Below are 22,853 nucleotides of genomic sequence, written 5' to 3' on the forward strand. Positions count from 1 at the left end.
AAGGAACCTCACTCTAGAGAAGAAATTTTTTAAAAACTATTATTGCTAAGTGAAAAGCATATACTTTCTTGTTTATATAATCTCAGTCACCAAACTTAGTCAAGGTAATCATGCAAAAGGTGAAGAAGAGTAGAGAATAAGAGGATGATAACATGTACTAGGAACATCATCATGATCTCTCACCATGCAACAATTTAAATTACTTTTTCACTCAGCCTAGTTGCAAAGAAATGCTAGGGATTAGAGAGATATCACACATGCAATTGATTTCATTCATTTAGGATTACATGAAGTTGAAAATGCATACGAAACACCATGTCACACATAATAACTTTGAAACACTAGGACTATCCTTACCTTAGCTTAGTCGTAAGAAAGGAGAAGTATAAGTATGAAAGTTCTACCTTTGGAACAAAATTTTGAATGAACAACCTACGATTGTTAGCGTGGAGAATTGAACTTGGCGAGTCTGGGTAAGAAAGGTGATGAAGTGCAGTTTTGGAGAAATGGTGCTTAAGTCCCTTCAGCTTCTCAGTATCTCTTTCATACAATGTCTCCTTTTGAAGAAAAAAAAATGGGACAACGAGGATCAAATTTCCTTATATATATATATATATATATATATATATATATATATATATATATATATATATATGTATGTATGTATAAGTATGTAGAGAGGCCACTCAACTAACCTTCATCATTTCATCTCCCTTCATTAAGTGTCAGCCTCTCCCTTAAACACGAGTCACCACAAGAGATAGTCACCTAACCCACCATTAAGCTCACATATAATCTCTTTCTTTCTATTATAGCATTTTCGTGTGACACTTCACCTTCTTCCACTAAGTCCTGATGTCTTGTGTTTTACCAAGGCCACTCACGCCGTTCAAGAATTACAATCACTAGGATGGTGTTTTGGGCACTTAATATAGAGGCGTTTTAAGAAGAAAGGGAAGGTGAGAGACAATAATTGAATGTGGTTTTAGTGAAAGGGTGTATGGAATCTGAATGGTCAACGTGGGGTGCATATTCACTGGGGCATTTTAAATGCAGATGGCATAATACCATTCAAGGAGGTTGTCTCATGGGGTGGAGAGAGATAGAAAACAAAGTCTTCCATTCCACTTGCATCAAAATTTTAAAAGGGAAACATATTTAAGGTTTTTTCATAGTGAGGGAAATAAGATAATATAAGGTGGAAAAGAAAAGGGCACACATTAATTATAATGGATGCATTATCTAGATAGGAAAAGATGGAATTAAATTTTCGCATTTGGAATGCAATAATGACATTAATAGTTTATGCTAAGGTATCCTTATAGTAGTATGCAGTAATCGAAACAAGCATGAATATAAAAAAAAAAATCTAAATTAAGCATACCAAAATAAAATTAAGGGTTAAGAAAAAATCAAGAAGAAAAAGGAAAATAAAAAAAAATCCTTTAAAATATACCAATAGACATTAATTAAGGTTCAAGAATTGATCTAAATTTTTTGAAGGTGTCACACTCAGCACTCCCATGTAGATTGCCACATCATTTAAATTTTTAATAGTTTGTTATTTAAAATTAATATTTGAGAATAAGTCCCTAAACATATTTTAAATATTTATTAAAAAAAAGTCTCCTAAATACAAATCTCCTTACTTTCCCTTCCAATGTCTCCTTCTCCACACCAACCTCGTTGCAAAACATCATAACTATTTCTTAAAACATTCATAGGATCCACAATTTAAAGATTAATGGAAGAGTTCTAGCCAAACAAAATTAATATTACATAATTCAGCAAAACTTATAAAGAAAATTTGATGTTTGTTGCAAACTTAAAGGGTGTGGGGTTGGAAAAAGGGTGAGATTGGGAACAAGGTGGAGGAAGGTATAAGGTTGGGAACGAGAAAGGGTTGGGGTTAGGATGTAAGAAAGAGGAGAAGGTGGGAGTGAGGATCAGGGTGGGCGAAGGTATGGGGTTGCAGGTAGGGTTAGAGGGAATGCAAAACAGGTTTGGGGGTGGGGTGAGAGTGCGGGCAAGGAAAGGGGTGAAGGATAAACTATAAATATTTAAAATATATTCAAAAATCTATTTACAAATATTAATCAAATAATAAAATATTAAAAAATTTAAATAACATGATATGTCACGTAGGAATGTTGAGTTTGTTCTCAATCAATCAACTTAACACTTAAAAGGGTTGATGGTAAAGACTAAATCATAACTAATTAACATTTGAGGGACTACACATACACACATTAAAAATTTTATTAAATAAGTAAAATATTTTTTATTAAAAATAATATTCATATAATATTTTTATAAAAACTAAAATTATACATATTTTTAGAAATAATTATTTTTATTAAAATATTAAAAATTATATAAAAAATGAGAAAGAAAAAGGAAAAAAGTTATATTTTTTTTATGATTCCTATCCTATCACCTTTCTTAAGATAAAAATTTGAATTACTATGATAGAATAGAATAACTTAATAAGATAAGTTATCATTATATTGGAATGTTTAACAAACTGAAGATATAATATGATAGAATAAATTATCTTTTTTATGTTATTCTAAGCACCAAATAAACTATTAAACTTTATTTTAATAATATATATATTTTTTTATATAATTTTTTTATGAATAAGTTGTATCCTATATTTTATTAGACTTTTATAATACTATTAAAATTAATTTCAACACATATACTTACACTTTTAAACAACTTTTCTTAAAATACAAGATTGATTAAATTTATAAAATTTTATAAAAAAATAAAAATAAATTAATAGATAATGTATTACATTATTTTAAGATCATGAAGTCAGAAGTTAATATAATATGATTCAATAATTAGATTGATTAATATTTTTGTAATCAACGAATTTTGACTATATATATTGATTGTAATTTTCTTATAAGCATAATATATAACAAGAAAAATAAAATAAAAAAACAAAAAAAAAAACATAGGTTGTAATTTATTTTTCATTTTACTTTTACACATGTATAAATATTATAATATTATATTTATGGCTTAATAAACTTTATCATAAAGTACAAAAATTTATGATAAAAATAATTGATTAAAAACCCATATTTAATGCATAATTAATTAATATCCCACCTTCTGAAAATCCATGTTATTTAAATTTAAATTAAAGTTGTAATTTTTAAAATTTATAATAATAATAATAATAATAATAATAATAATAAATAAATAAATAAGATATATATAAAAGATAAAATTTATTCTGAATTATGAATTAAACTATCTTGTACATCAAGTTATATCCATGACCATTTTGTACTAATGCAATTAAGGCCTTTATATTGAACTAAGATTTGCATTTAATTTTCTATCAGAGTCATAAATTAAATCTTGTTTGTACATAAAAGCAGAAGTGCATGTATGAACACAATTAATAGTTTAATCTACCATTTTTATATCTTTTATTAAATGATGCTATAATCTTCCACTAACATTTGTCACCAAATTTTATATAGTTCTCCGCATGTCTCTCTGTCTGAACGTTTCCACGGTATATATAATCTTGAAGCTCTGTGGGCTGGACTATAAGAAACGATCAAGAAGATATGCAATTCTTTTGAAGTAAATGAACATATCATTTTTACTGAGGATTCCATTATTTTGGTGTATTGTTACTGGAAATCATCAGCAGGAAAAATGTACCTTTAAAAATTACTAGAACATCTAATGTCATTTATTATATAGAATAATAAATATAATATAATCAACTTCTGATTTTTAACAATTTTCCCACTTTCTAAGTGACATGAAAGATCAATTTTAACAACTAGATGAACAGTACATTATGGAAAAGAAAATGAAAGGCAATGCCAAAACCACATATAGAGGAATCTATTTTCAATTGTGACTTATTGAACCATTAAAGTAGGGATTTGGGGGAAGAGAAACTTCAACAATTCCTTCTAGCATAAGCAAAACCTTCTTCATTGTTGGCCTAAGAGAGGGATCTTCTTGAGTGCACCAAATGGCAATCATGACAATCTTTTCGAAGCTGACCAATTCATTTACAGCCTCATAATCATTTTCAAGAAGCATTTCTAGTCTCTTGGTTTTGTAGCAATCATATGCCCAATCAGTTAATATCCCCTTTTCTTCATTAACAAGCTCTTTTTCTACATTCTTCCTGCAACAAATGATCTCTAGTAGCAATACCCCAAAACTGTATGTGTCAACCTTAGTTGTGACCGGTGCACTTCTAAACCATTCTGGTGCAACATACCCTTTTGTTCCTCTAATTCCGGTTTCAGTGTGACTTTGATTAATCAGTAATAGCTTTGCTAACCCAAAATCTGAAATTTTGGCATTATATTGATCATCAAGAAGTATATTTTGTGGCTTTATGTCACAGTGGATGATTTGGGTGGAACATTCCTCATGCAAGTAAACAAGACCTCTTGCAATTCCAAGAGCAATGTGGACTCTTGATTCCAATTTGGTTTCAAAGGGGTGAAAAGGAAGCTTGCTGAAGTTCCATTGCTCATAAACTCATATACCAGAATCCGATGTTGTCCTTCATTGCAATATCCAAGCAAACGAACTAGGTTCCTGTGATGAGTTTGGCCTATCACGTTCACTTCTGTTTGAAATTCCTTATCATTATCTCGAACAAACTTATCTAATTTCTTAACAGCCACATTAGTCATCTCTATTATTCCTTTGTAGACAATGCTAAAAGATCCCCTTCCTAATTCTTCTCTGAAGTTACCTGTTGCTTCTACAAGTTCCTTGAAGGTAAAGTTGCGCAAATTTCTATCAACAAAACTTTTTTTGGTTCTATTACTTGTCATTTTCTTGCGATTCCAAGAGAAACCAAAACATATTGCACCAACTAATGTTAAAATAACAAAGACGGAGCCACCCAAAAGAACTGATACCACAATGATTAAAGTATCATGATCTTTCTTCGCATGTAAGTTTGGTAAAGAGGCCAGAGAAATATTGTATTTCATCAATTTCATGACTGAAGTTCCATTTACTCCCTGATCTTTTCTCCCATTTGTGAGTGGGAGCTTCTTTTTCCAACAAGAACTTCCATTGAAAGTAACTAACACACACAAGCAATCTTGCAAACAAGATTTTTTGCATTCTTGTAGACTAGAAGGACTTAATGTTTCATAATCAGATCTAGGCCAATCAGTGTTTGTTAATTCCTTCATTATGTACTGATCATCTTGTGGATATTGATGCCCACCTTCTTGACAGATGACTTGGAAATTCGGTATGCAACCACCATACACGTTATATGAATCAATAAGAGAGTATCCCTCTGGGCAATTACATGTTGGCCTTTGGTCATCTTTAATGGTGCATATGCTATTAAACCCACAAACACCTTCACCATTTGTGAAGGTAGAATTCAAACAAATGTTTTCTGGTATTGTCCTTATAGTGACCCATCTTTGTCCATCTTTTGGATCTTTAGGGTATTGCGATATGGTAAAAACTCCATCATAATTGATTGTTGCTTTGTAGTAAAAGCCATCAGTTGAGATCCCCTCATTTGGCTTGGTGATATTAAACTTCTCCCCTCTTTCTGTCAATATGTATAAGAAGCCTGATTTGTCAAATATCAATTGCATGCCATCATTGGTTTGGTTCTTGGCATCAACGGCGCCTATGTTATAGTAAGGCTCATAACTATAGTTGCTAGGCAAATAACAAGGTTGAGCACAACATTTCCATCCTCATGGAGATGAAGTTTAAACCTTCCAGGAGAAAAGTTGAATTCTCCTTGTCGGGAATAAAGATTGCCATTTAACTGCATTACTTGAGTAGGCACCAATGTGTCTGTTGGATGACTGAAACTCTCCCATACTGGCATTAAATTTTGGTCCAATAGTTGAAAATTTCCATTATCATTCATTAGACCACTATAAATTGTCCTTGACGTAAAACCTGATCTCCATAACTCTGAACCTTGAGGGTTACTAAGCACTAGCCCACGAGAGTCATTTAGTTCCAACCTTGATCCTTTAGGAGCATGACTGTCACCATTTGCACTCCAAATAATGGTCCTGTTGGGTATATTCTCATACCATATAGCTAGCAAATAAAGCTCATTAGGAAGTTGATAAAATCCAAAAGCAAAGTCTCCTGATTGAGAAAGCCACCGAGTTGTACCATTGCCAGCAATGAGTGTGTCACCAACACGGAGGCTACATTATATTGTAGAAATTAACTATAATCAGAAATCTTTGAGAGAGAACAAAAGTACCCTTTTAACTTTAGTGCAAAACAATGTTGCGACTCCATGTTTAAGCTCAATTATATGAAAAACTTTATAAAACTCAAATGTAAAAATTATTTGAAAACATTTGTAAAATTTGAAAAAGATTGTTTCTGTTCAATTGATCTAAAATCAATTGAACTAGGTATGTATGCATGACGGGTTAGTACATGTTTATCATGATCACCGTGATACTCCACCCAAATTTTTATGAGGTTATTTTTTCAGATTCAAACCCGCTTGACCAAGACTCAATAATAATGGAACAGAATCTGATCAACCCAATTTACCAACATAATATATCCAAGTTAAAACTTGTATATCTAAATTATAAAATTAATGAAGTGCAAAATTAAAATTAAATCATATTTTATATTATATATTATAAAGAAGATAATATCTATCGATATAAATATGATATCATGCATATAAAATATTATCTATCAAGTTTTAAAATCTTATTACTAAAACATAAATACTTAAAAAATAAAACTTTTAAAAGGAAAAGAACATTAGGTCTGGTTTAAAAACTCAAATTATAACCCAAACTCATCGTCAAAATACACTCGGTCTAATTTTGAAAATCCAAACTTATCAAAATTAACATTGAGTCGGGACGGATCAAATCTTGTACAACCTTAGATTTACAATGGTAAAACATAGCCTATAAATTTGAAGGGTATAAATTTAAAATCATTTTTATTTTATTGCTTAAAAGATATTAATTATTTTATAGTTAACCATATATAACCCTTTATCAAAATTAATTTATCCTAATTTTTTACAATAACTTGCAATAGGCAGTAAATCATATAAAAGAAATAATTATACATTAAATATACATCTATTCATCAATCAAATTTCTTCTTGTTCTTGTAATGTAATCAATTGTTAATAAAAGAAAAAGTTAAGAAAAAAAAATAAATCTACTGGTTATGTTTTGGATTAATTTGGATCGTGGAATACGAAATACTATTTCAAAATTAAACTGCACAACATGCAGTTATAATATTCCAATTATAATATTCCAATGGTGATTATATTTTACCAATAGTTATAAAAATGTAATTTAAAAGAAATGAAAGGTGAGATTGAGAATTGCACACTGTATACAGTTAACTTCTGAGCCCTAGAGGATCTTAAATTGGTAGGAACCGCACCAAAATCATTTGGAATAGGAAATTGTGTAAGAAGCTCTCCATATTTAATTTAAACTGCAATTAACTACTCTCCACTTGAATTTGTTTTTAATTATTCTTTAAATTTTACTAATTTATAAATAATTTTTAAAATTGTAATCTTTTTCGTTGATCCTTAAAATTTACTCCCTCTGTAAATAGCTCCATAAAATTAAATTAAATTACTAATATTTAAAAGAAAACAAATTCTTTACTTTAAATTTGAATCATTCATTTTTTATTATTATAGCTTTTTAAAATGTCATAACATAATAAAGATTCTAAATGCAGTAAAATAAACACAAAAAAAATTGATAAAATAACACACGCATATATATAATGAAATGTAACAAAACAAAATAATGAATGATAATATTTAAGATAAAAAATAGTTAATTTTTCATTATTAATTTAATTTTATGAAATGGATAAAATTAAAATATTAATTGAAATAAAATAAAATTTTAAAATATCTATTTATGAAAATAATGAAGTTTAAAGATCGATTAAAATGAAATTAAAGTTCGTGATGTCTAATAAAAGAACAAATTTTTAAGTTTAATTAAGATAAAATTAAGTTTAAAGTATTTATAAATAGGATAAAATTTAAGAGAATTCAGTTTTTTTTTGTTACCTCAATTTAACATAGTTGAGAGCACAGAAGAAGTCGTTTATCTTTGCTAACTTCTCTGAGACAATTTTTTCCAAAAATAATAAAATTTTTAAGGATTGATAAAAAATTTTAATATCATGAATTAATTCCACATATCATCCTTAAAAAATAATTATAAACTTACATATGTAACAGTGTTAATAAAAAAAAAAAAAAAATCAAGCGTAAGATAGTATCTAACCTGGCGTTATTAGATGAAGGACAAAAGATGATGTTGTAATCTGCAGATGAACAAGTAAACGTACTGGTAGAGTCATCGTAGGCGAAACTATACGCTTGAGGGCACGCCGTCTTGAATATCTTAGAGTACGCGCTTGGCTCGCACGTGCTCGGCGTCGAGTGATTCCCAACGCAACAGAAAAACTGCAAACCAAACGCGCCGCACGCGCCCTGGCACCCCACCACGTTCCCCTTTTCCGTTACCTTAAGCTCCGTCGGACACACGGCGTTCAGATCCGCCGGACACCCCGTGCTGTTGCAACTCCGGCCGGAAACGCCGACGGGAATCACCATCACCGGCACGTTGTAACCGTCAATCAAACTCACGTCAAAGAAATCCTGGCCGTTCGCGCCGTTTAAAGAAATCTCCACCAGCGTCGCAGGCGGCGTGCTTCCGCTGCCGCCGCACTCCACCTTGCCGGAGCCGCAGTCGCCGGTGACGCAGGAGAAGTGTCCGGTGGCGCAGAGAGTTCGGCCCCAGAAACGGCCGTTCCATTTCGCCGGTGCCGTTACGGTGGAAGACTCGCCGGTTTTCAAAACGAAACCGGTGGTTGAAAGGTTTTCGTTTCCACCGGTACTTAGTGAAGCTGGCCACACTGTGTAGTTGCATTGATTAATTAATGTGAATTTCGCGGAATTCACCCCTGCAATGCAAATCCAACGCTAAGTATAGATTTAAATTATTTATATTTCTTACTAATAATGAGGATTAAAATTCTGAACTAATTACCTGGTTCTGTTAATTGAAGTGCTAATAGGAGAAGTGAAAGCAACCATGTTCGCTTTGGCTTAACCATGTGGAAATTTAATGAAGAATAATAAGTGCTCTGTTCTTCTTCTTCACTCGGGGATTATATCAACTTTAGCAGCTTTCCCCTTTGGGGTCCTCGTTGACTGCCATAATTACTTTCAAAAAAATTAAATAAACAATAATAATATTTTTATATCACTTTTTAAATAACAATTTATATATAATAATTTTTTATTACAAATTATAAAATCTTATACACTTACAACATTTAAGTATTATAATTCTTAATAAAAATATATTATTACCTTAAAAAATTATTATACTTTCGTATCTATATATTTTTATTTTATGATTTTTTATTTTTATGTGATTTACTTTTTGTCTAGTTTTCTCTTCCATTTACCCGTTTTATACGCAAAATGGGATGTAACATAACTTTTGAAAATAAATAGGCTGTCCTAATATAGTTATTAGTTTACTTTCAACTTCATTTTTGTTTTTCTATTTTATTATTATTTATTTAAATACAAAATTAATTATTAAACACGATTTTATCCTAAAAAGTAATATTTTATACAATTCAAACAAAAGATATATTATTTTAGTCAACAGCATTAATTAGGTTTGATAACTATCGTCTGGCAGCTGGGAACACTATTACTTTGAGAAAAATATTAATATGTATCGTTAAAATAATAATTAATGAATAAAAATAAAAAAATTACGTTTTTAATAACTTTAAAGTGCTTATCACCGAGAATGACGCTTTGAAAGTCAAAGATGCCGTCTTGAAAATTGAAATCAACCAGGATCTTTCGTATCGTTCGCATTACCAGTGTATTCACAAATATCACAGATAATGTTTTCGTATAAGAAAAAACTATTTTGTTTATTGTTATTTTATTTTTACTAAAATACATTTTACTTTTTTAAATATAGTCTTTTGAACTTAATTTTTATTTTATTAATTATTCTAACCTTTAAAAATTACAAAAAATATTTTACATAATTCTAAGTAAAAAGTAACCATATTTTGAAATTTTTAAAATATATATTTTAACCTTTTTATTTGCTGTATATTGATTAGTCAGTAGAGTTAGTCGTTTGTGATTCTAGATTATTTTGTAGTCAAATTAAGAAGAATTGTTTGCATTAAACGAGTTTTTTTAAAATATATTAAATAAAGTTATTAATTTTAAAATATTTTATTAATCATGTAAATATAAATTAAAATATAAAAAATATAAATTTTTAACATTTTTGTTAAAATTAATTTAATTGATGACTCTTATTATAATAATTTGTAAATATCTTATTATATGAAATATACATAAAGAAACTAAACTGTATTTTTAGAGTTTTAGTATGAATTTTTTTTTTTTTTTTTTTGGCAAATACAGCGTTTAAGTTGAGTTATGAAAACAAGATAGTTAAACTGAAGTTAAAAAATCTACTATCTAAGAGCTGTGCACAACGTAATTTGGAAAACAAAATTACTTAAAATTTCATAGAGACGGACTGGAACAGATCACGAAAATGTTTAAAGATGTTAAAAATTACATATACAACACAACGTGGTTATAACATATGAAATTAATATATTATTAAGATATAATTAAAATTTCAAATTACAGTATAGAAATTATATTTAAAAAATTAAATCATGATAAATATATTAAAATGTTACAATTTATCTACTTGTAATATTTGGCATAAATGCATATATTTTTATTTGTTATTTTCTTTAAATAACCAGTAATAATATTTATTATTTATTAAGGTGTAACATAGTCTAACTATACGAGGGTAATTTTTAATTACTTTAAATTAGCTATATTTATTAAGAATATTTTAATTAAATTTAAATTATCGAAATATTCAAATTTCAAAATTTTAACGTCTCTAACTTATATTTACTATTTTAACAATTTTGTATTACAAATTGAATTTTAATATGATTCTTATTTTATTGAAATATTTTTTTTCATGTCATTTCATATAAAATGAATTATGAAGCTTGATTTAAAATATATAGTTTGCACAACTTGAACTACTACATTTACACACAAAAATCATTAGATTACGATTTTATTATACCTAATTTGATATTTTAGAAGTTTATTACATTTTGAATTTGTATTAATAAAGAGAGACCTAATTATGATTATTATCAAAACTTTTACTCTTAGATTTAAGATTTCAATTATAGCATTAGTTCTCTGTTGTTCTTGGATATGTTCTTTTAATTATAGCATTAATGTTTGGAGTTTCTCTTTTAAACAAATTTAAACTTATTCTATCTAAATTATGTTCTTATATTTTGTTTGGTTTTTAATATGTATGTTTTATGATATTTAAATTTTATTTTGGACTTAACATGATTAATAAAGAACTTTTAATCATAGTAGTGTTTAATTTTACATATTATATTAAGATTGAAAATCATATTTAGGTTGTTTTAACTTTATGTATGAGTTTGAATAAAATTTGATTAATAATAATTAAATTCGAATTAGGAAATATTTGACTAACATAAATTTAATGAATATTTTATATGTTATTTACAATAAAATTTCTTCTAATATAATTAGAGCTTAATTGATCATCTTAAGATTGAATTAAGAGTGAAAACAGAATTTAGATTTAATGATTAATAATATATGCTAGCTTCAATATTGACTTGAACGGAGAATTGATATATTAGTCATATTATTAATTCATTTATTTTATTTTCTATTTTTAATTAATAATAATCAATCAACATTTAATTATTTTATAATTATTATCAATTCAAATTTATTGTAGTATACATATAATACTTAATTTAGTAATTATTGTTTTTAAAATATGATCTGAGTTTACTTATCTAATGCTCAATTAATTTTGTATAATATTTTTGAATGAAAGTGACTTGAATCAAATTGGCACCATTGCTAAAAATATTGGTGCTTAATTAAGCTTCACTTGTGATTAATTTAGGACAGAATAATATAAGATAATTTTGTAGTTTAAGATATTTTTTCTATCCAATTTTCCATTCTTTCACACGTAACATTTTTTTAAAGTGTGTCAATCATTTTGTTATACATAACATTCTTTCACACGTATAGTTATACATTAATCAATCCATAGAAATTGTGTCAATCATTTTGTTAAAACTTAAATTCAAATTTTTTCTATCCAATTTTCCATTCTTAAACTACAAAAAATAAATATAAGGCATAATATTTTCACATTAAAACATGCATAAAAGACATTTAATTACATCACAATTCATTCAAATACATGTATAATTTGCACTATAGTTCTAATGTCTTTATGATGCAGGCTCTATTATCAATATTTAGAAAGTATAATTAGGTGCTAAAATTTCATATTTAGCCTAAAATTTCAACTAATCTCCACAAACTTTTTCTAAAGAATCAATTTCTACTAATTATGGAAATAAGTATTACACTTAATTTAGATTACAGGTTGTTTCATTTTCACTTTATCACTAGCTTACGAGGCCATGTTCTCTTGAGATAACTAACCTTAATGACTTGAATCATATACCTCACAGATCCACCAACTTAGTTATGCAAATTTATTATATTTTGAAAAAATACTTGTTTAACCTAAATGATAGTTTTATTATTTTAGTTTTTAAAAGAAGAAAAATTATTTAATAAAATATTAATTGATATTTTAAAAAAAAATTATTTTAAAAATTATTTTTACTTGATGGTCTAATTTCCAATTCTACATTTACTTCGATGTAACGAAGAATTCAAAGTCATATATTTCTATACAAAAATTGTGTAATTAATTTACTAATTTAAAATTTATAATATTTTTGAGATAAAAATAAAAATAAAATTATATAGACAAGATAGCGTGACTACACGCTATTCTACAATAAATAATACAAAATAAAAATCATAAATTCATATTATAGATAATTTCAAAAGAGTTTGTTAATTAAGATGATATATTTTAATTTTATAAAAAATAATTGAGTATATATTTAAAATCAAAATTTAATATTAAAAAAAATTAAGATAATGTAAGTTATATATATCTCTGACTGAGTCACAATGTAAATGGGTGCTACAAAAAATTATATAATAAAATGAAAAATAAATTTAAATAATCAATTTGATTATTTAATTTATCAAAGTTAAAAATATAATTTAAAATTATTTTAAAATATAAAATTAATTGTATTGAATGAAAGAAGAAATATTTAAAGAGAAAAATAAAAAATATATTTAAATAATTAGTAAAGATAATTATTTAATTAAGATAGATTAATAAATTATTTAATAAGTTAGTATTGCATAAAACCTAAGGTAAAATTGGCATTACATGTCTTAATAATTTAAAACATATAAAAATAAAAATATACAAAAATGTTACAAATTATTGCATTAATATAATTTTAAATTGGTTAATAAATTAGTAAATTAATTATTTAGTAATTAAAGGCAAACATGTAGTTTGATTAATTACTAAAATAATTACCTAATTATTTAAAGATAAAATATAATAAATTTATATTGCATAAAGCTGAGGTAATATAAGCATATTTTATTAACAATAAAAAAGTTACACATAATTATTAGAAATTGATACAAATATTTTATTATTCATTTAATATAAAATAAATAAAAAAATAACTTATTAACCATAAAATAAAAGAAAGCAAAACATAAATATAAAATAAAATTATATCAACATTATAAAATTATATAATAAATAAAATAAAAAATAATATACTGAAGCATAAATAATAAATAAATAATATGCAAATAATGAAATAACATAAAAATTATTGTGAAAAATATTTTTAATATTACATTATCTATCTTTTATTGCTCTTAATAAAAGAGATAAATTTTACAAATAAAAATTAAAAAATAATAAGAGTTAAAGAATAAAAAGTAATATTATGTTGTAAAGAGGGGACTCTTATTGCTGTAACCCACACTGGACACGTAAGTAAAAAAATTCAAGTGGATAAGCAACCTTTGAGAAAGAAGCTTGGGACTCCTAAATCTTTAGGAACTTCAACCTATATTGGGAAGGGTAAAGAGCATTCCTTAGGATCCAGATTTGAGGTGCTAAGTAAATTTGCACAGAATGAAGGTCAAAATTTGCCCTCTATTCATAATACATTAGTTAATAATCATCATACAATAGATATTGAGGGCAGTAGTCAATCTGTATTACTTCGGTCTAAGCCTGTAGGCAAAGGTTTCCTAAACCTCAGTTCTTCATATTAGATTACCAAAAGTTCTAAACCAAAATCCAAACCTAAAGTTGATAAATTAGGAAGGGATAAGGGTATTTGTCTTAAAAATGAAGATTCCAATCCCACTTTAGCTGAGGGTCATAAATTTGACAAGGACAATCCGAGCCAAAAAGAAATTCTTTTAATAATGAATAAAATGCAACAGGAAATTGATCATAACTCCTCCAAAAACCATTCCATTCAAGATCTGCTAGGCCTTAACCTTAGAAGTCACTGGACCCGTACTGATAATTTAGTTAATATTCCCACTGATAGACCACCTGATCCCTCTATGGATATAGACTTGGTGGATAATCTGGTAGGAAAAGAGTCCTCATTTTCTATTGATTTAAAGAAACTCGATTCCAGTTTGACTAGTCCCCAGTATCTTAAAGATACATCTTAAATTTCCTTCTTTCATGAATTGCATCTTTTGGAACTGTAAGGGGGCTATTAATGATTTGATAATCATGTATAATCTAGATTTTCTAGCTCTGTTTGAACCTAGAGTCAATATGGATAAGGTTGATAAGATAATTAACAAGATTAATCTAAATGGACATACTAAAGTGGATGCAATTAGTTTTTTTGGAGGAATTTGGTGCCTCTAGAATTCTAATAGGATCAAAACTTTTGTAATTTCCAAATCAAAATATATAGTTCATCTTAAAATTTGTAGTCATGATCATAGTGAGTGGTATTTGTCCTCAATTTATGCTAGTCATCAAAATAATCATAAAAATGAGTGTTGGAATGAATTGAGGGTCTTTAGTTAGTCCATTAACAGTCCTTGGTGTGTAGCTGAGGACTTTAATTCCATCCTTTATGAAAATGAAAAATCTGGGGGTAGTCTCCCAATCTATGTCAAATTAGGAAATTTTTTGATTGCTTATATAATTGCAACCTTCATGACTTGGGTTTTAAAGGGAGTCTTTTTCACTTGGCATAGGGGGAATACTAAAGAAAGGATTGATAGAGTAGTGGTGAATGAGGACTGGCATCAATCTTTTCAAAATAGTTATGTGATCCATATTTCTTTGTTGAAATCTGACCATATGGGTCTTTAGCTCAGGATTCGAAATAGGGATAATGCTCATAATTATAATAAACCCTTCAAGTTTTTTGCTCCCTAGCTTTCTCACCCTGATTTTACTAGTCAAGTTACTAATTCTTGGATTTCTTCTCTTCCTTGGGAAGAGAATATTCAAAGATTCACAACTAATATTTCTGCTTGGAATAAAACTAGCTTTGGTAATATCTTTAATAAGAAGAAAAGATTATTTAATAAAATTGAGAGAATTTCTCATAAATTAATTAATGGGGATAATCCTTTCTTAAGTAAGTTAATGAAATCTCTCTGGAATGACTATTAGCAGATCTTAGATCATGAAGAATTTTATTGGTATCATCCTTATAGGGCTATGCGGCTCAATCTTAGGGATAGAAACACTAAATTTTTTTCATTCTACTGTTGTTATTAGAAGGCAAAAGAATGTAATTGAAGCCTTAAAGGATGATTTAGGGAACTGGGAATATGGTCCTTCTAAACTCCAAATTTTGGCCCTAATTACTTCAAAAATTTATACCATGATCACTCTCCCCTCTCCCCTTCCCTGATAACCTGCACTCGTTTCCTCCCATTAGTGACTTTGACAATCAAAGACTCTCAGCCCTTATCTCGTTAAAAGAGGTCAGATCTTCCCTATTTAGTATTGGTAATTTTAAATCTCCTGTCTCTGATGGATTCCAGCTTTATTATTTAAAAGTCAATAGAATTTTTTAGCTCTTTTTATTTTTAATTATGTTCAGGATGTCTTTAGAGACCGTATCAGAATCTTAGCTGTTAATGAAACAACAATTACTTTGATCTCCAAAGTCAATAATCCTGAATCCATTAAGAACTTCAGACCCATTTCTCTGTGTAATGTTAGTTACAAACTCATTACTAAACTGATTGCTAACAAGTTGAAAGAGGTTTTATCTAATCTTATTTCTGCTAATTAATCTAGTTTTATTCCTAGTAGACAGGGAATTGATAATGCCTTAGTTTTATAAGAAATAAGTCACTCTTTTCACAATATCAAAGGTAGGATTAGTTTTATGATTCTTAAATTAGATTTGTAAAAAGCTTATGACAGGTTGAGATAGAATTTTGTGTTTAAGACTCTTCAAAGTGTTGGTCTTAATCTCTCCCTGATTAGCCTTATTCATCACTGTATTTCATCTTTTTCTATGTTTATCAATTGGAATAATGGGATAACTAACTCTTTTAAACCTTCTAGGGGAATTAGGCAGAGGGATCCCTTATCCCTTTATCTTTTTGTTCTTTGTATTGACAAATTGGCTCATATTATTCAAGATAAAATTTTGAGTAAGGATTGGGTCCTTTTTGGTTTTGGTACCCAAGGTCCTAAGGTGTCTCATTTGTTTTATGTTGATGACATAATCTTGGTTGCGAAAGTTGTTTTACAATAGGCTACCATTATTAAAAATGTCCTAGAGGAACTCTGCACTACTTCTAGCTTGAGTACTAATTTTGATAAGTCTTTCCTTGTGTTCTCTAAAAATTTTGATCCCTCCCTTGTCCAATCAATTAGTAATTATTCCTATTCTGGATTTCAAACCTTCTAGGAAGAATTTTTCTTTTCTCATTGATAAAGTTAGGAAAAAGCTATCTCTCTAGAAAATGAATTCTTTATCTTTAGCTGGTAGGATAACCTTAACTCAATCCCGTCTTATGAGTATTCCTTCCTATGTCATGCAATCTTCTTTAATTCTTTGTTCAGTTTGTAATGAAATTAATAGTCTATGTAAGAAGTTTATTTGGGGTGCTCTTAATGGGAAAAAAATGTAATTTAATTAGCTGAAAGAAAAAATCGTAAGCCAAAAGCAGAAGGGGGTTTAGGACTTAAAGATCTTGAGATGCTTAATAAGGCTTTCCTGATGAAATTATGTTGGAGACTAGTAACTTATTCTTTTAGCTTATGGGTCCAAATCCTGAGTCACAAGTATAGATTTAGTCTAGGTCAAATCCCTAGTTTTAGGTTTGGTCAAGCTGCTTCTCACCTTTGGAGAAGTATTGCATCTGTCTGGCCTATGTTCTCTCAGGATTTAGGATGGACAATTAAAGATGGCATGTCCACTAAGTTTTGGATTGATAATTACCTACCTAGTAATACTAATCTAGTTACTTATTCTAAGTGTCTTACCTCTGACTTAGATCTGAGTATCCCTGTAGCTTTATTTTTTGTCAATAGACAATGGGATTGGTCTAAAATTCAAGCTGCCCTTCCTGTTAGCATTTGTAGCACTATAGCCCTGGTTAGCCCCCTGATAGGTTTAGTGGTTCTGATGCTATGTTTTGGACTTTAATTGGTAATGCCTTATTTTCTATTAAAACTGCTTATCAACTGCTTTCAACCCCTTCTAATATTCCTAATAATTGTACAAAGATTTTTAATTTAGTTTGGAATTGGGAACGTCCTCCTAAAATTGCATATTTTCTCTGGAAAGTTACTCATGAGAGTCTCCTTACCAATGTGGAAAGGCTTAGAAGAAATATGTCTACCTCTTCTTTTTGTCCCAGGTGTGGAGATCAGGTTGAGTCTTTCATGCATGTTTTAAGGAATAATTTTTTTGCTAAGGAAGTTTGGGATCATTTAATCTTTTCTTGGCAGTAGGTTTCTTTTTTTAGCTTAGGTCTTTCTGATTGGTTACTTCTGAATCTTTCTAATTCTTCTTATAGTAAATTTCAAAACTGGAATTGCTTATTTGGTTATGTTATTTGGTTGTTATGGAAATGTAGGAATGAATTTATCTTTCTGAACCATCATGCTAAGCTTAAGGATGTTGTGTGTAAAGCTTTATATAAGGCTGATTATTCTTTACTTTGTTGTAGGGTTAATTCTAAGAACTTTTCTAGCTTGGTTTCTGAACCTCGGTGTATCCGTTGGTGCCCCCCTCTTGCAAGACAGTTCAAATAAAACATAGATGGGGCTGTTTCTAGGTTTTGGTTCTTTCGATTCTGCTTGTGAAGACCTTATCTGGGATGATTAAGGAAAGCTGATTGCTAGATTTTATAGCAGAATAATTTCTTGTTCTCCTATTATTGCTGAGCTGTGGGGTATTTTGTTAGGTGTCCAATTGGTAGCCAACCTTTATATTAATTCTATTTGGATTGAAAGTGACTCTAAAGTTGTTGTTGGGCTTATCCTTAAGGCACCTCTGTCTTCCCACCCCCTTCGCCATCTGATTGATAGGATTAGGTAGAAGCTAAAATCTATTCAGATGATTAGGATTATGCATGTTTGTAAATAAGTTAATATAAGTGCTGATATATTAGCTAAATATAGTCTGGAAGAGTTGTTTCCCAATGCTGAATTTATCTCTACTCCTAATACTCTTCTCCCTTTTTTAAGCTTTGATGCTGGTGGTGCTTGGCACCCTAGGCTTGTTATCTAATTTATTTGTTTTGCTTGGATCTTTGACCCCGTTTAATATAAAAAAAAAGTAATATTATGTTTTAATTATTTTCTTCTTCTTCTTCTTCTTCTTATTATTATTATTATTATTATTATTATTATTATTATTATTATTATTATTATTATTATTATTATTATCTGTAAAAACTAAAATCTATAACTTACAAAGACCAATATTATTATTATTAAATAACTGAATTTTAGAAGAAAATAAAAAAGAATAAGAATATCAAAATAAAATTAATGTAAGAGTGTTGCATGATTTTAATTTTGATGAATCAATAAAATTAGTTGTTTATTTTTATTTATATATCAAGGAAATTAAAAAAATATAATTCAAAAAGATATAATAATAACAATAAAATTTATTAAAAAGACATTTATATATTATTACAATCTTAAAACAATCAATGAATAAAATTTAAGAGGAGTAAAAATTTAAAATGAGAAGCAAAATATTTTCACTAAAACAAACTAAAAGTAAATAAGATAATAAAAATAAGTGAAAAATACCTATTGGGCCACAAGAACACTAGCCCATTTTTGAAAAAAGAAAATTAACAAAAATACTTTTAGACAAAACTAGCTTAGGGGATACAAATATTTTTTTTGTTTTTGTAGACTTATAGGTTGGATAGATTGAGTTTTGTTTTATCTTTTATTTTTCTCTTTTTGGACTAAGTACCAATATTTGAAATTTATGACAACAAAAAATAGTATTACACTAAAAATGTAAAGCAATATTTACAGTCTAGTTTTACAGAGTTCCAAGTGTGATTCACAAAGGTTAGTAAATAGTTTTAAATTTGAACAACAGATAATGGTGAGTTAGCTTAAATAGTGACCAATGGTGACTTTAATGGCAGTCGATGGTACGATTTTCCATTTCTTTTAGTCTTTAATTTCCTTTGTTCTTTTTCTTACCCTTGAAGCTCTCGTTCTTGGGGGATTTTAATATCCTCCTTTTTTTTTGTAATAAGTATGTTGGTTTAAAAATATTGCTTTTGCATAAGTGATTTATATTTAAATTTAAGCTGTTAATAGAAGCAGTATAAAAATATATGGCTAAGATTAAAGGTTAAAAATGTTAACAAATATGAAAAGAAGTTATAAGTGAGACAGATGAAGAAGGATAATAACATAAAATTAATATTTTGGATTATGTATAAATCAATCTGTATAATGTAAAATATGCGTAAAACTTTAAAATTTTCTGCATAAACCAATGTGCATAAACTAACACATGAGTGTTTTTAAATTTTTTGCTTAATTTTGAAATTATATGTAATTAAGTCTAATTTATCATCCTTAAAATTTAAATATACCAACATGTGTTTATGAAAATGAAATTGCATAGAGATGAAAATGTGGCTTTCCTCGTCAGAACTATTCCACACACGGAAGAAGCTCAATGGTAGGGCATATTCCCAGGCTAAGGTTGAGAGGAATGAGGTAACTCGCTTGCTTACTTGAGTTCTGAAAGTATCGATTTCTTGATCTCGGAAAAGTACCAGATCTACTTTCTATTTGTCTGAAATCGTCCCAAGATCAAGGCTTTATCGAAATGAATTAAGTAATGAAATGCTATGTTCAGATTCTGAACCATTTGGCATGTGGTCTTCCCTCGTTCTCTTCTGTGGCTTCCTCCGCTATTTCCTCTGGATCGCATGCACTGCCTTATCAATCAAAACTGAGTTTCAATTTGGATAACAAAAAGCAGGTTGAGATATGGTTGAAAAAATCTCACTGGAAAGGGAAAGACCTCTGACAAAACCAAGAAGAAGATGAAATGTGGTTGAAAAAAAGCAAAAATGAAGAAGACGCAGAAAGTATTTAAAAAAAAAATCACAGCTTTTTACATTGGTTCTTAGATAGAACTGATGTAAAAAGTTATTTTTGTTTACGTAACTATTTCTACATCGGTTCTCTCACAGAACTAGCGTAAAAAGTTATCTTTTTACATAGTAATACTTCTACATCAGTTTTGTTGTCCAACCGGTGTAAAAGATCCCAACCTCATTCACAACGTAAACTTGGATAAGTTATACATCAGTTTAATTCTATAACAGATGTAAAAACCTTTATGTACAATTTTAAAAGAATGTAATACACGACATCGGATCTGTCCTATAGGCATTGTTAAATGATGAAAGCGTGAATTTGTATGCATTACCATTTTTGACACCTTAGTTCATATCATATTTTATTGCATTGGTACACTGTAAATGGCTCCATCTTCGCAGAAGAAAGGTAAAAGTGCGGAAACTATTCTACCATTGATGAACATTGTCTTCTTTTGTTTTTATTTTTAATTTTTTTTTTGTAAACTGTTGTACCTATATTGCCCAAATCTGTTACTTTACTCACCTAGTGAGTTCATGGAACTTTTGAAAAACGCAGTGCACCCAGGTAAATAAAAAACGAGATGAGAACAGAGGTTAAATGAGCATCCCACACCCAAAAGATGCTCCATATAGGTATTTCCCAAAACTCCCCAGTAACTAAGGTAAACAATGTAAGAAAAACACTCATTTCTATACCGATTTCGGAAGAGAGATGAAAAGGAAATGTTTTGTTGATGGGAATAAGAAAGTATTTATAACTATAGCAATATAAACAAGAATACTCACCTGTGCCGTAGGAATATGTACATAGAAAATACGAGAATTTTTACCTTGCTGAAGATAGGAAGGTTTCACAATGACCACAATATTGAAAGGACATTAAAATCATATTACCATATATTTGATGTAGATATATTTATGAGTTAAGTTGTAAACAGTGCATGTTTTATAACATTAGTTCTGCACACAACTGATATAAATACAGTGCAACAGTAAATTGTAAAAGGTGCACATTTTATGACATCGGTTCACCCACACAACTGATGCAAATATAGTGCAATAATACATTGTAAAAAGTGCGCATTTTATGACATCAGTTCACCCACACAACTGATGTAAATATGTTTATGACTTAATTATTAAAGGTCCTTATTTTTTGGCATTAGTTAAGCAAACAACTGATGCAAATGTCGACTATACATTTGTTAAACTCTGTCTACAATTTAACATCTTTTAACTATCGAACTATTACAAAAACTATAAAATATTCATTATTTTTTTCATGTCTATGACCTACATAACCAATTTCATTGTAGTAATACAGTCATCTCCTTATTGAGGGAGACTAAAAACACAACTCATTACATTTTGTACTACTGCACAGTACACAATCATTATAAATATGCAACCCAAATATGTATTTTTAATATATACTATATTAATATTAATAAATTCATTGCAACTCACTGATGTTGAAATATTTTTCTTCCGAAACATTAATTTCTACAATGAATTTTAAATCTACCTGATGCTCATAGTGATTAATCCATCAAAATATCTGTACTTTTTTACATTGAATCTCCACAACCTGATGTTATTTTTATCTTAAACTTAACTTTATACATAGTTAATATTTGAAATTCTATGTTTTTAACATTGTAAACGCTCCACACCTGTTGTTCTGTTATGCAATTGTCGTTATAAATTAAACTTTCAACATCTAATTTTCAGTAAACTTTATATATATATATATATATATATATATATATATATATATGACCCATATATATCAAAATAATATAAGTTGAATATCCACAACTCGATGTTATTGTTTTTTTTAACCTTACTTTATTCCATGAGTTATACTATAGAGTTGTACAAACTGGTCTTTTTACCGCTAAAGATAAAGAGAACCAACAAGAAGAAGAAGAAAACACGAAAAAAGAATAAAAACATGAAATTACCAATGTATCCTTTCATAAATCTAACTTGAATATCCGGTATCCTGTAATTCATTTTTAACCATTCGATTAAAATCAACGGTCCATAGTATTTAATTACTTTTACAAAAGTTTTTTTTTCCTTACCTTTTACAAAAGAATAGAAGATATTAAAATCTGCCCTCGTTCTTACCTCTCTGTTTTTTTTTTTTAGTTTTTTT

The 22,853-nt window shown here is 28.4% G+C and overlaps 2 protein-coding genes across 2 annotated transcripts; both read right to left on the reverse strand.

Moving 5' to 3' along the window:
• Window positions 1-3,885: 3,885 nt before the first annotated feature.
• LOC113855555 (G-type lectin S-receptor-like serine/threonine-protein kinase LECRK3) lies at window positions 3,886-5,627 on the reverse strand. The gene is given in 2 exon segments (XM_027487194.1): window positions 3,886-4,475; window positions 4,478-5,627. Coding segments are annotated over 2 exon segments (1,740 nt in total).
• Window positions 3,889-9,165, reverse strand: LOC113853792 (thaumatin-like protein 1). The gene is made up of 3 exons (XM_027484416.1): window positions 9,075-9,165; window positions 8,307-8,988; window positions 3,889-6,203 (listed from the first exon to the last, which is right to left on the reverse strand). The coding sequence occupies exons 1-3, from the start codon at window positions 9,139-9,141 to the stop codon at window positions 5,663-5,665; spliced, it is 1,290 nt and encodes a 429-aa protein (XP_027340217.1). The 5' UTR covers window positions 9,142-9,165; the 3' UTR covers window positions 3,889-5,662.
• Window positions 9,166-22,853: the final 13,688 nt, after the last annotated feature.

This window comes from Abrus precatorius, unplaced genomic scaffold (genome assembly GCF_003935025.1).
Source record: "Abrus precatorius isolate BTA unplaced genomic scaffold, Abrus_2018 Scaffold11, whole genome shotgun sequence".
NCBI classification, from domain to species: domain Eukaryota; kingdom Viridiplantae; phylum Streptophyta; class Magnoliopsida; order Fabales; family Fabaceae; genus Abrus; species Abrus precatorius.